The 12661-nt window shown below is 31.6% G+C and overlaps 1 protein-coding gene across 1 annotated transcript in view; it reads right to left on the bottom strand.

The window, feature by feature from the left end:
• The window catches only part of Rab3-GEF (Rab3 GDP-GTP exchange factor), a gene marked incomplete in the record, with an annotated part of 181798 nt that overhangs the window by 110642 nt on the left and 58495 nt on the right, over positions 1-12661 (bottom strand). The window contains 2 exon segments of the mRNA XM_081751051.1: positions 3338-3498; positions 8045-8219. Of these exon segments, the coding sequence (XP_081607177.1) occupies positions 3338-3498; positions 8045-8219 (336 nt within the window).

The raw sequence follows: 12661 nt of genomic DNA, 5'->3' as shown, positions 1-12661 counted from the left end.
ATGGATGGATGGTTCAAATATATCTTTCTAATATTTTCAATAAATATTTTTTTTCGTACAAAGAACGGATATTTCAGTGGGTTATTTATAATTTTGAAGATAGTGTGCGGCAAGAAATTTGATTTTTCTCAAAAACGCTCAAATTGAAAGGAATGTTTATAAAATAATGTTCCAGATTCAGCAGTTATGCCATTTCATACCAGAGATAATTAATAATGTGGTTTGATAGGGAATTTTGAGAAAAAGTTAGACAGAGCCTATATTCTCAACCTTTGCCTGATATGACTGAAGAACTGAAAAACTTATGAGAGTGATCGGCAACGGAATCTGCATCTTTGACTGCGACATGAAAAGTAACAAAATTATGTATGAAAAATTAAGCATCCTAATTAGCTTACATATGCATAGATAGCTGATTGATAGACACTGCATACTCTCAGTAGTCAAAGTCAATATTAGCTAATAATCAACTCAAGCTCTAAAAGGCTAGATATATTAACGTTTTTGTGGTTCAGAAGACCAATGTCAATTACTAACTGGAATCTCTATTCTCGTTTCCGCCCTCAAACAACGTCAAAATACAATAGAACGTTTGAGATTTTAAAATAGTGTCCCTTTTTGCCTATGATAACGTTACAAATTTAAGTTTAGAAACGAAAGATGTAAACAGTGTACTTCACCCAATTGAATAAAGATTGAATAGTGATACTAATTCTTTGGGCTGTATACGGTTGTTTGAGGAGATGACTTTTAAAAGTCGAGATGTAAACATGAAACAAACATTATCATGGTGATTTAATTGCAATATTTAAACTGCTTTCTGGAATAGCTCCGAAAATGCAAAATGTGTAACAAATGAAGCAAGATGTCCTTATGTCCTTATTAATACAATGTAACACAAAGTTTACAGAGATTAACATACTTATTCACATACTTATTTGCTCCTTTCAGGCTGTACCAATAATTTCATTCTCCAGATCCTATTTCGCAGTGGCAAATAACTTCTTACTTTCTAATAAGGATTTGATAGTTTCCATACTTTTCTAGTCAAGTAATATCACTAAATACTATACATTAATTTGCACATAATGACAAAATAAAGATAGGAGGTACCACAAAATTTCTTAAAATAGTTTTTAAAAGTATAAGTCCTTATGTATAAATGTATGCCATATATAGTCTTATTCAAAAATTTTGGACACTAACCTCTTTTTAAAAAATCTATATTCTTGCACCTGTACGTAGAACAATGAAATACTTTTACTTTAAATAGGGGTCTTAAACTGCCAAAGAAGATTCATATTTGTTTAACCACTCCCACTAATGGACTAGGTTACAGGGCTTTTTAAAAGAGGGCTGGGTGGCTACAATTTTATGAACAAGACTATATATAGGTACAATGTAAGGAGTAGATTTGGGCACAGATTGATTATTTGGAATTTAGTAACATGTCAAAATAGAGATAAGCAGGTATATGTTATAATGGGTGTCCTACTCGAAAGTAGCCGCGATAACATTCTTTGCTATTGTAAATATTTCAAAGATTTCATTCATATTTTACGGCATGTTAATTAGTACATGAGAAAGTAGAGGCGGCAACACAAAAAGAAAAGAAAATGAAATGAAATCTTTCAGTTTAACATCCCACGATTATGCCCTTTAGTCTAAGGGAGACGATCATTAAAGCAAGTGAATGATGATGGAAGTATTATTAGAATGAGAATGTGGGAGGAAACAGGAGTACCCGAGAAAACCGTTGGACATGATGCTGTCTACTACAAGTTTACTTGGCCGGGAATTGAACCAGGGACCCCACGCACCAGAGGTAAGCGCTCTACCACTGAGCCACCGTGCCTTCATGTAACACGAAAAGCGACGATTGCGCAAGCTTGCTTTCACATCGTAATAAATCTGTATCAATATCCTGTGCAAGTGTAAGTATTCATTGTAAACAACTATTGGATTGCTAGTTCTGTTAAGAATTATCAGAGGAGCTTTGTTGACATCACACCAGTTGACCTTTTCCTGTAGAGCGATCTAAAAGAGCGTGCCTATTGTATAAACCAAGCACACTGGATGAGTTACGGGAGAACGTCCGATGCTAGATCCAAGCGGTGACACTAGAGGTTCTGGCAGCCATCTTCTTAAACATGCAACGTCGTATTTGGACGCTCAGAAAAGAACATTTTCAGCACCTCTTGTGACAACCTCATTTCATTTGATTTATAGATAGGAATAACACGCATATGTTTTTTTTTTTTTTTTTTTTTTGAATCCTCCTGAGCTATCTTCGAGTGGAACAACAACCTGTAGTTGTTAAGCATATTTTTATGGAGACTACTGTTAGTATTAATATTTCGATTTATTCCAGACATATATGTTGAGTGTGAGTAGTTCTAATCGAGACATTTAGTTGCATAATGTTCCCCTTGAGTATTTCGGGATCAGGTTTGAATATATAATAGTTAATAGGAAACTACCAACATACTAAGCTGGATAATACTATTTCCTTTTTAAATCTACATTGTTGTTCTTGTTATACGAGATGGTTCTAATGTTTCTAATAATGGTAATGTTTTATTATTCCTACAAGAAATATAAGAAATATTTATTAGTGAAATGAATGTTTAAGCTTCAAGAAGATGCTTTGAAGCCCATCATTTCCTTGGCACGATATTATGGTGTAACTATGTACTTTCTAATATTTAACGAAGAGTTGCCTCGTCGATTTGTGTAAAGGCAGTTTCCCTCAGCTCTCTGGTTGATTGATATACTTATTGAATACACGTTTCTCAATAATAGCCCATGGAATGTTGTCATACGAAAAGAAATCAGGACTTCAGGGATCTGAAGCAATAGCAAGATATCCAAATTCTCTCCTCATTTACCCATCGTGAAACACTTTATGTAAAAAATCTTTAGCATTGACAGGGTAATAGAAACACCATTAAAACCAACCTAATCACTAAAATGTAGATATATCATATATAGAGCTATCAAGACTTTCGGACACCACGCATACAAATTCGTGATGTCATTTGTATTATACGGATATATGTTAGAATATGCACTGTATATCAAGACGACCTGTCATCTCTCAGTGTAGAAATCTTTGTCTTTCAAATCAAGATAATTCGCTTTTGATATCTACCGACCCCTGCCTCAGTATGCTACTAAATTCTCAATACTGTGTGCTCAAAGTGCCCAAATGTATTCTCTTCAACTTAAAAACATTTATTTTTTATAGCATTGTTCTCATATTACTGTTTGAATTCAATGTTACTACTCGTGGAAAAGAGATGAATAAAATCAAAGAAAGAATTCGTATTAGTTTTACCTTGTTATTTGTCTGGAAGCCCCTACTCTCCTGGGTGACGTGTTTTCATTGCATGCATCTATTAACTTCTTTAAGATGAAAAGACATTCTCGAAAAATGGAGAAAAATGGATGATGTGACAGGAGACACAGTGATGTTAAGGAGTGATTTCGCACCCTCTGCTGAAAATATTAGCATATAACAATATCACTATCTTAAACAATATTAAATGAAGATTGTCAAATAGTGCACTACGTTGTATCAAACAGAGAGAAGTATAAATTAATCCTGCAAACAAACATTTGTTTTTTGAAACAGAAGGGTCTGCGAGGCCCTGAAGAACTTGCGTGATTTTTATAAGATTTTAGAAGTAATTAATAAAACTGTGTGACTGAAATACAGGGTGTTTCAAAACAACACCGACAACGTTTGGCAGGTGATTCCTGACACCAAGATAAGACAGAAAAGTATAAACCATCCTGGGTGCACAAATGCTTCCTTTAGGAGTTATAGGCTGTCGAAAACATGAAATATTGAACTTTAAAGGTTCATAGCTTCAAAACTATGGAACCTATTGTAGTCGGGCCAAGACCACTTAGGAACTAATATGTGCCCTATCCAAATATTCATTTTTCACAATCCTGCGGTACTTCCGCAACAATTTTTATGGAGGTAATTGGAGAGTACTTCAAATTATATTCCCGTAGCCAAACTCCCTCTATAAAAGTTGCTTTGTGAGTACCTTAAGATTCTGAAACATGTATTTTTGAAAAGCCCACATATTAGTTCCTAAGTGAAATCTTGACTCGACTACGGTAGGTCTCATAGTTTTGAAGCTGTGGACCTTTAACATGTATTTTTTCATGTTTTCGGCAGCCTATAACTCCGAAAGGAAATATTTGTGCACCCAGGATGGTCTATAGTTTTTGTCTTATCTTGGTGTTAGGAATTACGTCCCAAACGTTGTCGGTGTTGTTTTGAAACACCCTGTATATCTTAACTAGTATGTAGCATTTTTAAGATCAATCAAGTGAATTTCTAGCGTAGAGCATTGCAAAGTAGGCCAATCATTGGTGTTCCATTCCAAATAAACCCAATTGTATCACAGAAGACATACCGTATCCAAGGAAACTTGCAATATTATAGTATATATTTGTAAAGATTTAACACGGAACATAATGTTTTCGGAGCCTGAGACTGGAAACTAAATTTACATTAAGTCATCCATCAATCATGTGATGTAATGCACAGGATATTTGAAACATGGTAGAGGTTCAACAAACCTCTGTGTGTACTTACAGGATTAATATTTATTGACAGTACATTCATTATTGTTACTACTTTAAAAATTTATTGTAAAACTTTTTTTTTTTTAATGAATTGAGACCAATCGATACTACAAAACAGTACTTTTGGAATACTTCCTTAACATAACTATGAACTGAATGCTGCTTATTCTAGTGTTTAACTTAAACAAAAATAAAATTTAATGAAAGAGAACACTTGTTATTACTAAACTGTGTTACAATTTCAGGAACATAACATTCCATATATATATTATCTGATGAAGACAATGATATACATATATTGAGAACATTGTAACAAAGATTATTAATAATAAGCGTTCGCTTTGGTCAGATTATATTTTTAAGTCAACCAATTATAATTCAAGTAAAGTAACTGATTAACATCTGTGCTTAAATATACACATGCACTAATCATTGTATCTTTTTGGATATTTGAAAATTAAATGTGGCTAGTAGCTAGTCATTATAATAAATATAAAACTAATAGATTTATAATATACTACCTCTATTTTGATAGACAAATAGAACATTCGTTTAATAAGTAGACTATCAAAGTATATTTTATATATATATATATATATATATATATATATATATATATATATATATATATATATATATGAGTGATTCCGTATTGTTCAAAAGTTAACAAACTATTAAAAGAATTTTTTTTTGTAATATTAAGGGAGTAATAGGAACAACAATAAAAAAATCAGAGAAATAAGCTTATAGTTGTTGTTTCAAAGATTTTTAAATAATGAAAATCCCCTCCACTGATTTATGTGTATCAAAGAAAACTGTATGACATGACTAAGCTAACAGCACCAATGTATTTATAGCAGCGAAAATATTCTCCGTCACTCTAAGTACGATAAACGATAAATCTAAAGTATGTGAATTATATTCTGTAAAACGATAGTTTGATAGTGGATAAACTACAAGTTGTGTTTCGGTTATTTAGTTTTTCCGATTTCCATACTTGGAATGACTGAAGATGAAAGTAGCAGCAGCAGCTTTCGAAAGATTTTCGCTGAAATAAATCATTGGTAGTGTAAAATTAGCCATATTGAGGCACTGAGAATACATGACATGTGGATATATAATTTAACATAGAGAGTCCGAATCACTCGTACTTCTACCGGGAATCGATCTTTTCTACTAAAGGCAAGAACTCAACATTTAACCACCTTAATTGATATAATTATTTTTTTTTTTTATTTTAGAAAAGTGCGTAAGAAGCAATTTACTGGTGAATGTAAGCTTTTCTCGGACGATTTTTTCGAAAACGGTTCTAACGATTTTGTTCACATTTCATAAGCAGCTCTACAATTGAGCACTAACCGTTTAGAAAAATCTGCCAAACGGTTTCCATATTTTAGTGAATAAATTCTGTTAATTGAAATATTGCTGACACATACAAGGCGTAAAAATAAAGTAGAAATTCCTTAGATCAGGCTGAGCAAAATCTATATCCTTAGATCAGACCGAGCAAAACATTGTATATAGGTATGCCACCTAGAACTGGAGAGACGGAATTAAAAATGTTGAATGTGTATGTAGAAAAATGTAAAAATTGCTAATAGATAATTATATAATGAAATATTATAGAATAGATAATTATAGAATAAAATATTATATAATTTCAAGAAGAATTTTCCAAGTTGAGTAGAAAGTATTTTGCAAGTGTTTACAATTGAATTAATCATCTTAAACTACGAAATATAGTCATAAATATGATGTTGATTAATCATAGCATGATAGTAACCATCAAAATTACACAAGTGCTAATTTAAGTATTGACCTTATTTGTTGTTTAACAATAACTAATTCTTACTATTATTCGTAGTGTCTAGAAAAAATTAAGTATAAAACAATTTTCATAGTTTAACAATAAACGCTTATCTTTATTTGGATTTTTTTTTCATTGAGGCTGACAGTTACATGGAGTCCGAATTACTTGTACTTCTAGCAGGAATAGATCTTGCATATTAGACAAAACCCTAATCATTGAGCCACCTTTAATTGATATAATTCATTCCTCCAGAAAAATGCGCCCACTTGATGATGAGTGTAAGCTTTTCTCGGATAACTCTGTCGAAAATGTGTCTAATGATTTTATTCATATCTCATAAAAGAACATTTCGTAAATAGCCTTACAATCGTTTCTTTCAGAGATGCCCAGAAAAGGTAGTTTATTGGTTAAGTTGGAAGCTAGATACACCAGCTACACATCTTTATTTTTGAGGTCAATGTTCAATCATATTTGCCGCATATATCATTCAACTATCAATTGATGACCTGAATTAGATCTTCGTTCCAGTAACGTATTTTTACTCTTTAAATTTTATAGTATCTGTACAAACAGAGGATTTGATATAAAGATATGGATTGCTTCCAACAGAGAACTTGATATAAAAGTACGGATTTTTTATTCTATTTCTCAATGTGTCTTACGGAACATTACAACATTGCGTGCTTCTCTTTCAAATCTTCTACTTGCATGGTGAATGGTCTTATACGCTTACATGCAATAATACATGCCTACATTTTTGTGCAGAAATACAGGATGGCCCAAAAGTAAGTATACAGTCCCGTACTGATCAACTCATTAGTTTTTATATCATTTCTTATTGTTATCCATCAAGTAGACTTAGTTTCTTTATTATTTGTTCTTAATGTGTTTTTACTTATATCTTAAGTTCGGGACAGCCGAGGCAAATACACCGATAAACTAGAATGTGATAGTTGATCAATACAGGGGTGTATACCTACTTTTGGGCCACCCTATAGAATTACAAATTATGTGCAAAATACTGAAAGAAAATTAGTGAAAGAAGCAATGAGGAAAATAATCCAAAATTATGGAAAGAAAAGAGTTAAACATGCAACTGAACATATTAAATTGAAAAATATGAAATGGACAACCTCCCATTCTGAATCACACTAATATTGTTCTGAATCATGAACAGTATGTAAGAAATGCATCCTTACAAAACAACAAAAAGAGAAAGAAAATACCGCAAACGTTTACAATCTGTCAAATTTAGAACCCCCCTTGTAATTTTTGTACTAGTTCATCTTACGATTTTTGTACTAGTTTATAATATCTGCTTTTTAGGAGCAAATATTGTTTCGTGAACAAATATTTATAGATTCAGATTTAATGAAAAATGTTGTTTACCTATTTTAAAGTGGTATATCGGCTGCAGTTGAAGGAGTTTCTTCATAAAATGTATGCCATTACTTTGCATGCTGATCAAATATACACATGTACTTGACACTGGTATTTCTATAGTACTGAGTTTCATTGTCTTCAGTGCTGTTGCACTAAGTACGAAATACAGTTATTTAAAGGAACTAAGATCAAAAAGTAATAAATACAGTTATTTGAAGAATCTAAAATAAAACATTGATGATTTACCTGACGTCTTCTACTGGCCCGTGGCGATGGAGAATGAGATCCACCACTTTCGGAGTCGTTGGTGGGGGCAGTAACACCTAGTCGCGGCGCCTGATGGGGCATCGACGTCTCCGAGTCTCTCCTGCTGGGACAGTCCCTGTCCGAGTCACTCGGAGCTATATTGCTGCGGTAATCACTGAAATATGTGTGCATGTGGAAGGTTGTTTGTGTTGCGATTGTGGAAGTGTATTGGATATGTTTTGGGTTAAAGGGTGTTGCGCTTGAAGTGGAATGGAAGCCGTTTTTGTTTTATTTCGGACAGAAAAATTATAATTATTTTTATACTCTTTTTTGCTTTAAAATAAAACATATTTTTAAATGTAATAAATTAGCAAATGATAAAATACCGAGGAAATAAATTAGGCACAACATGAATGTTTCTTTTGATATCTTGTAAAGCAACAATGCAGATCAGTTAGTTTAACTATTTATTTCCGAGTCAAGATCTTTTAAAGAAGATCTATCATAAACATCTCTTGAATCTTAATCTTAGCAGAATAAGCAAGACAAAATACGAAACTGTATTAAGTAGGTAATTTAAAGCAAAAGTGTTTAGTAAGTCCCTGAAACATCGGAAATCTATGGTGCTGATATACCAATAACCGTTTTATATTAGGTCTCTAAAAATTTATTTAGAATCAAATAAAGTCTATGATATACTTCACGAAATATTTATCTGTCCTGTAGCTCAGTTATAAGTTGAGTTCAAACACAAAGAAATGTTATGATAATAGGTTTGAAGAAGAGAAAAATATTTGGAGTACTTCAACCATGGAGAACTCATGTTCATAATCCTTCTCCAACAAGTTCATAATTGGACCCAAAAAGAATTAATTAAATTATATAATTTTTAACTTATTAACTGGTTCATATTATCTTTGCTATCCTAAATAACTCAAATTAGAAAACGAATCACTGATCAAAGTAATTTTTATTTTAAAAAATTAATAACTGTGTAACAGTTTCGCCAACTAACTGAACATATTGGTTTCATCAGACTCTGTCACATACAGGCAGTGACTGATGAAGCCAATATATTCAGTTAATTGGCGAAACTGTTACACAGTTATTAATTTTTAAAATAAACGTTGCTGTCTTCAGTGATTTGGTTTCTAGTTTAACGTATAATTTTTATAGAAAACTTTCTTTCAAAATATCTTAAAACCTTGAAATAATGAAAAAAAAAAGTATATGTAGTAATGTGGTTTTCTAAGTCACCAATTCTGCTTACAATATATGTAAATACTGCATAAAGTATAATTCTTTAAAAAGGCACAGACAGTAAAATATACGTGTCATGTACTAAAAAATAGATACTAAAAAACAGAATTCACGAATGGATTTTTTATTTTAAAAAAAATACGCCTTCACTACTTCAAGATAACATGACAATCGTACGAAAAGTATATCTTCCTAACAACGGATTTGAAAACTGTGTCACGTCGGAAACAGTGGGAAGTTCCACTAAGACTTCGCTCTCTTTGTTCACTCAGCGCGAATACGTAATAAGACACTCTGCGCTTCTTCCCCCTTTCCTCCTATCCCCGCCTGTCTCTCTATCCAAGAACATATAGTTTTAAGCTCCCAACGTGAGATACAGACACGTTTCCACTTAAATTGAGAAACAGCACTAAGAACAAAGCAAATTCTACGCTGAAGTAAGACACAAATCGGAAAATTCCATTTACAGGAAAAAGATATGTTGTAGAGGATATATACATCTTCAGAATAATAATAATAATAATAATAATACATAAAATGTTTTGCTCTTAGATAAAAACATCAGATATACAATACATCTCTCCTATTCTTTTTTTTTTTTTATTCTTGTTTCTTCCATGTATCTGAAAAAAGGCTAGTGTACTTAAGAGTGTCTTATATAGTTTCTGTAAAAAATATCCTTGACCTTTTTGAATGTATATGCATACAGAAGTGCTCGAGAAACATGTATACACGTCAAATGTTGTTAGCTTAGATACGAAATTTGTCATATGTAGCAATGTATGGTATAGTATCATATCAGAAAAACAGTGCTACCATGTGAAAGCATGAGTCCATATGTGTCTAGCACATAGATAAAGAACACTTCGGTTGCAACCCTCTCTCGTAAGAGTACCTTTCAGTACCAAGTTACATCTTTGTCTCTCTCTCCAACAACATACTATTCACTATAATCTTTAAAGATTATTTTGAAGATTATTATTTGCTTTGTGCTTTATTACCAATACAGAAGATTGGAAAATGAATACAAAATTAGCATAACTAATTAACTTTCACTTCGCGTTAGTATCTATATTATGAGTAACAGGTGCAGTTTATATACCCAAAAGGTTAACTATGCATAAATACGAGATGATAGAAATAGTTTATTACAGTTCGTTATTTGTATCAACTTATTATTTTTTCGGCAACACTGTTCTAGCATTGTTATCGATAGAGGAAAAACAACGAATGATGATATTCATTACCTATTAATATTCATTAAACCTGTATTCACTATGATATTCATTACCTATATTCATTAAACAGGATTAGTACAAGGTATAATTTTTTATGGTATGTATACTTTGAACTCTGACATTTCGAAAAAACGAGATAAATTCAATGAAATCTTGTGTAACAACTGTGTTACAAAAATAATATAATAAAAAAAATTAATGAACTAGAGCCTAGTATGAAACCTTCAATTATATATGTTTTTGGTTATCAAATTGATTGATATTTCCTTATTTTATCAAAAGTATACTATCAATTTCTTTAGTTAAAGGTAGTTTGGTATAGAAACTAAGCAATTTTATTTCGCAACCAACCGTTATTTAATTCAAATCTTGCTGAAATGACCACGAACACTTCCTTTTCCACTTCAAGCACTAGTGATAGGTTAGATAGATAGATATATACTAAGAGAACTAACTAATATTAAAAGTTTATAATAAACCAATATGACAATACTTCAAAATATATAGTTATTTGATTTAAAAAAAGAAATTACTTTCTTTTCATAATTAAATTATATTAAATTGCCTTTTTTAAATATTCGCAGTAAGTTCATATTATAATAAAAATATATCAATGCATCGTTTAATGATTGAGCAATATTAGTAACACTCATACGTCACATTATCCTTTAAGTATTCCAAAACCCAATTTATGTTACAAGAAAATATTATAAGATTAACCAAGAGAGTGCGCAGTAGTCAAATTTCGGGTTTTGTTGGCACTTGATGAGCCCCACAAGACAGAAGTTGTGCAAAAAAAAAAAAAAAAAAAAAAAAAAAAAAAAAGTGTTAAAGGTACGAGATTTGATTTTTGAGATATGAGCTTCTGAACTTTCATGTTAGAATGATTAGACTATGAACCAAGAATTCCAAGGATAAACCACTGTGGTGCAATGTCAGGCACTGAATCATAAATTATAACATCTAAAACTGAAATTTAGTCAGCTACCGCCACTCGTTGAGATATTTGTGTATCAATTTTGTTCTCAGATTTTTGTTTCTCTCGGTTACAGAGAAGTTTGACAGTACTTTGTTAGTTTGATTTTAGCTTGTTAAAATTCATGTCACAATTAATCATCGAGCGAATTACGAAATATTGAGAGAAAGAATCTATTTTCAGCAAATATCACCCGACTAGAATAGTATTCTGGAAACGAAATTACAGAGAAAAAAACTTTCAGGATGAAGAAAATCATACCCTTGATATAAATTACAGAAAGGCTATATGCATAACGAAATCGCTCATACTTTTCATCTTTTTATGATATATGCTACCCAGTAGACTGTACAATGCCGATGTATAATAAATTCTCTAACATGTTTCAGTTATTTAGAATGACAAAATTATGTAACAATAAATTGAACTAAAAAAGCTTTAAACACTATACTATAATTCACACAAATCAAATTTTGAGAAAAAAACTTTTTAAGCTAAAAAATCGAATTCTAATTATTACCTTATGTTCTGTAGTTCAACGTTCTGCCCACTATAAGTCTGGTTTTCCTTCAGAAAAAACTCTACAGTTCATTTTTTTTTCCTGCTGAATCAAAACGTTAGAAGTATGTCTTTAGTTTGATATTTCACATTTCTTTAGATTTTCTTCCCGTCGGAAAGTGGGAGGAAAATCTCTACAAAAAGACATTTTTTCACTGATGTCATTTATAACATTTTGGCTCACTAGAACTTAAGTCAACGAGGAAGAAAACGAGATAGATCTTTTTCTCAGTATGAAAGTTCAGAAGTTACATCTTACGTGATAAAATTTTCGCATGAGCAATATCTTTCGTTCTACGTAGATTAGAACCCTCAGACTTTCTACAAGTAGAAATTTTCAACACTGTGAACTTCCTCTTTAGTATACAAATTTGTATAAATAGTTATATTTACTTTACTTAACAACAGATTATTAAAAAAAAATAAATAATAAGGCTACTTTGTAAAATTCAACAGGAATGCGAATCACAGATCAAAATCTGTTACTATGTGTATACTTTTTACATGAAAAGATCCCTAACACGAAGCTTCGAGGGCTTAAGAAGACCAACTTATAATTTGAGTGGCGTATGTGTAGACCACCAT

This window comes from Thermobia domestica, chromosome 3, assembly GCF_964235325.1.
Source record: "Thermobia domestica chromosome 3, izTheDome1.hap1.1, whole genome shotgun sequence".
NCBI classification, from domain to species: Eukaryota; Metazoa; Arthropoda; class Insecta; order Zygentoma; family Lepismatidae; genus Thermobia; species Thermobia domestica.
Note: the sequence above shows the minus strand (reverse complement) of the source record. Positions and strands in the feature narration are given on the sequence as shown.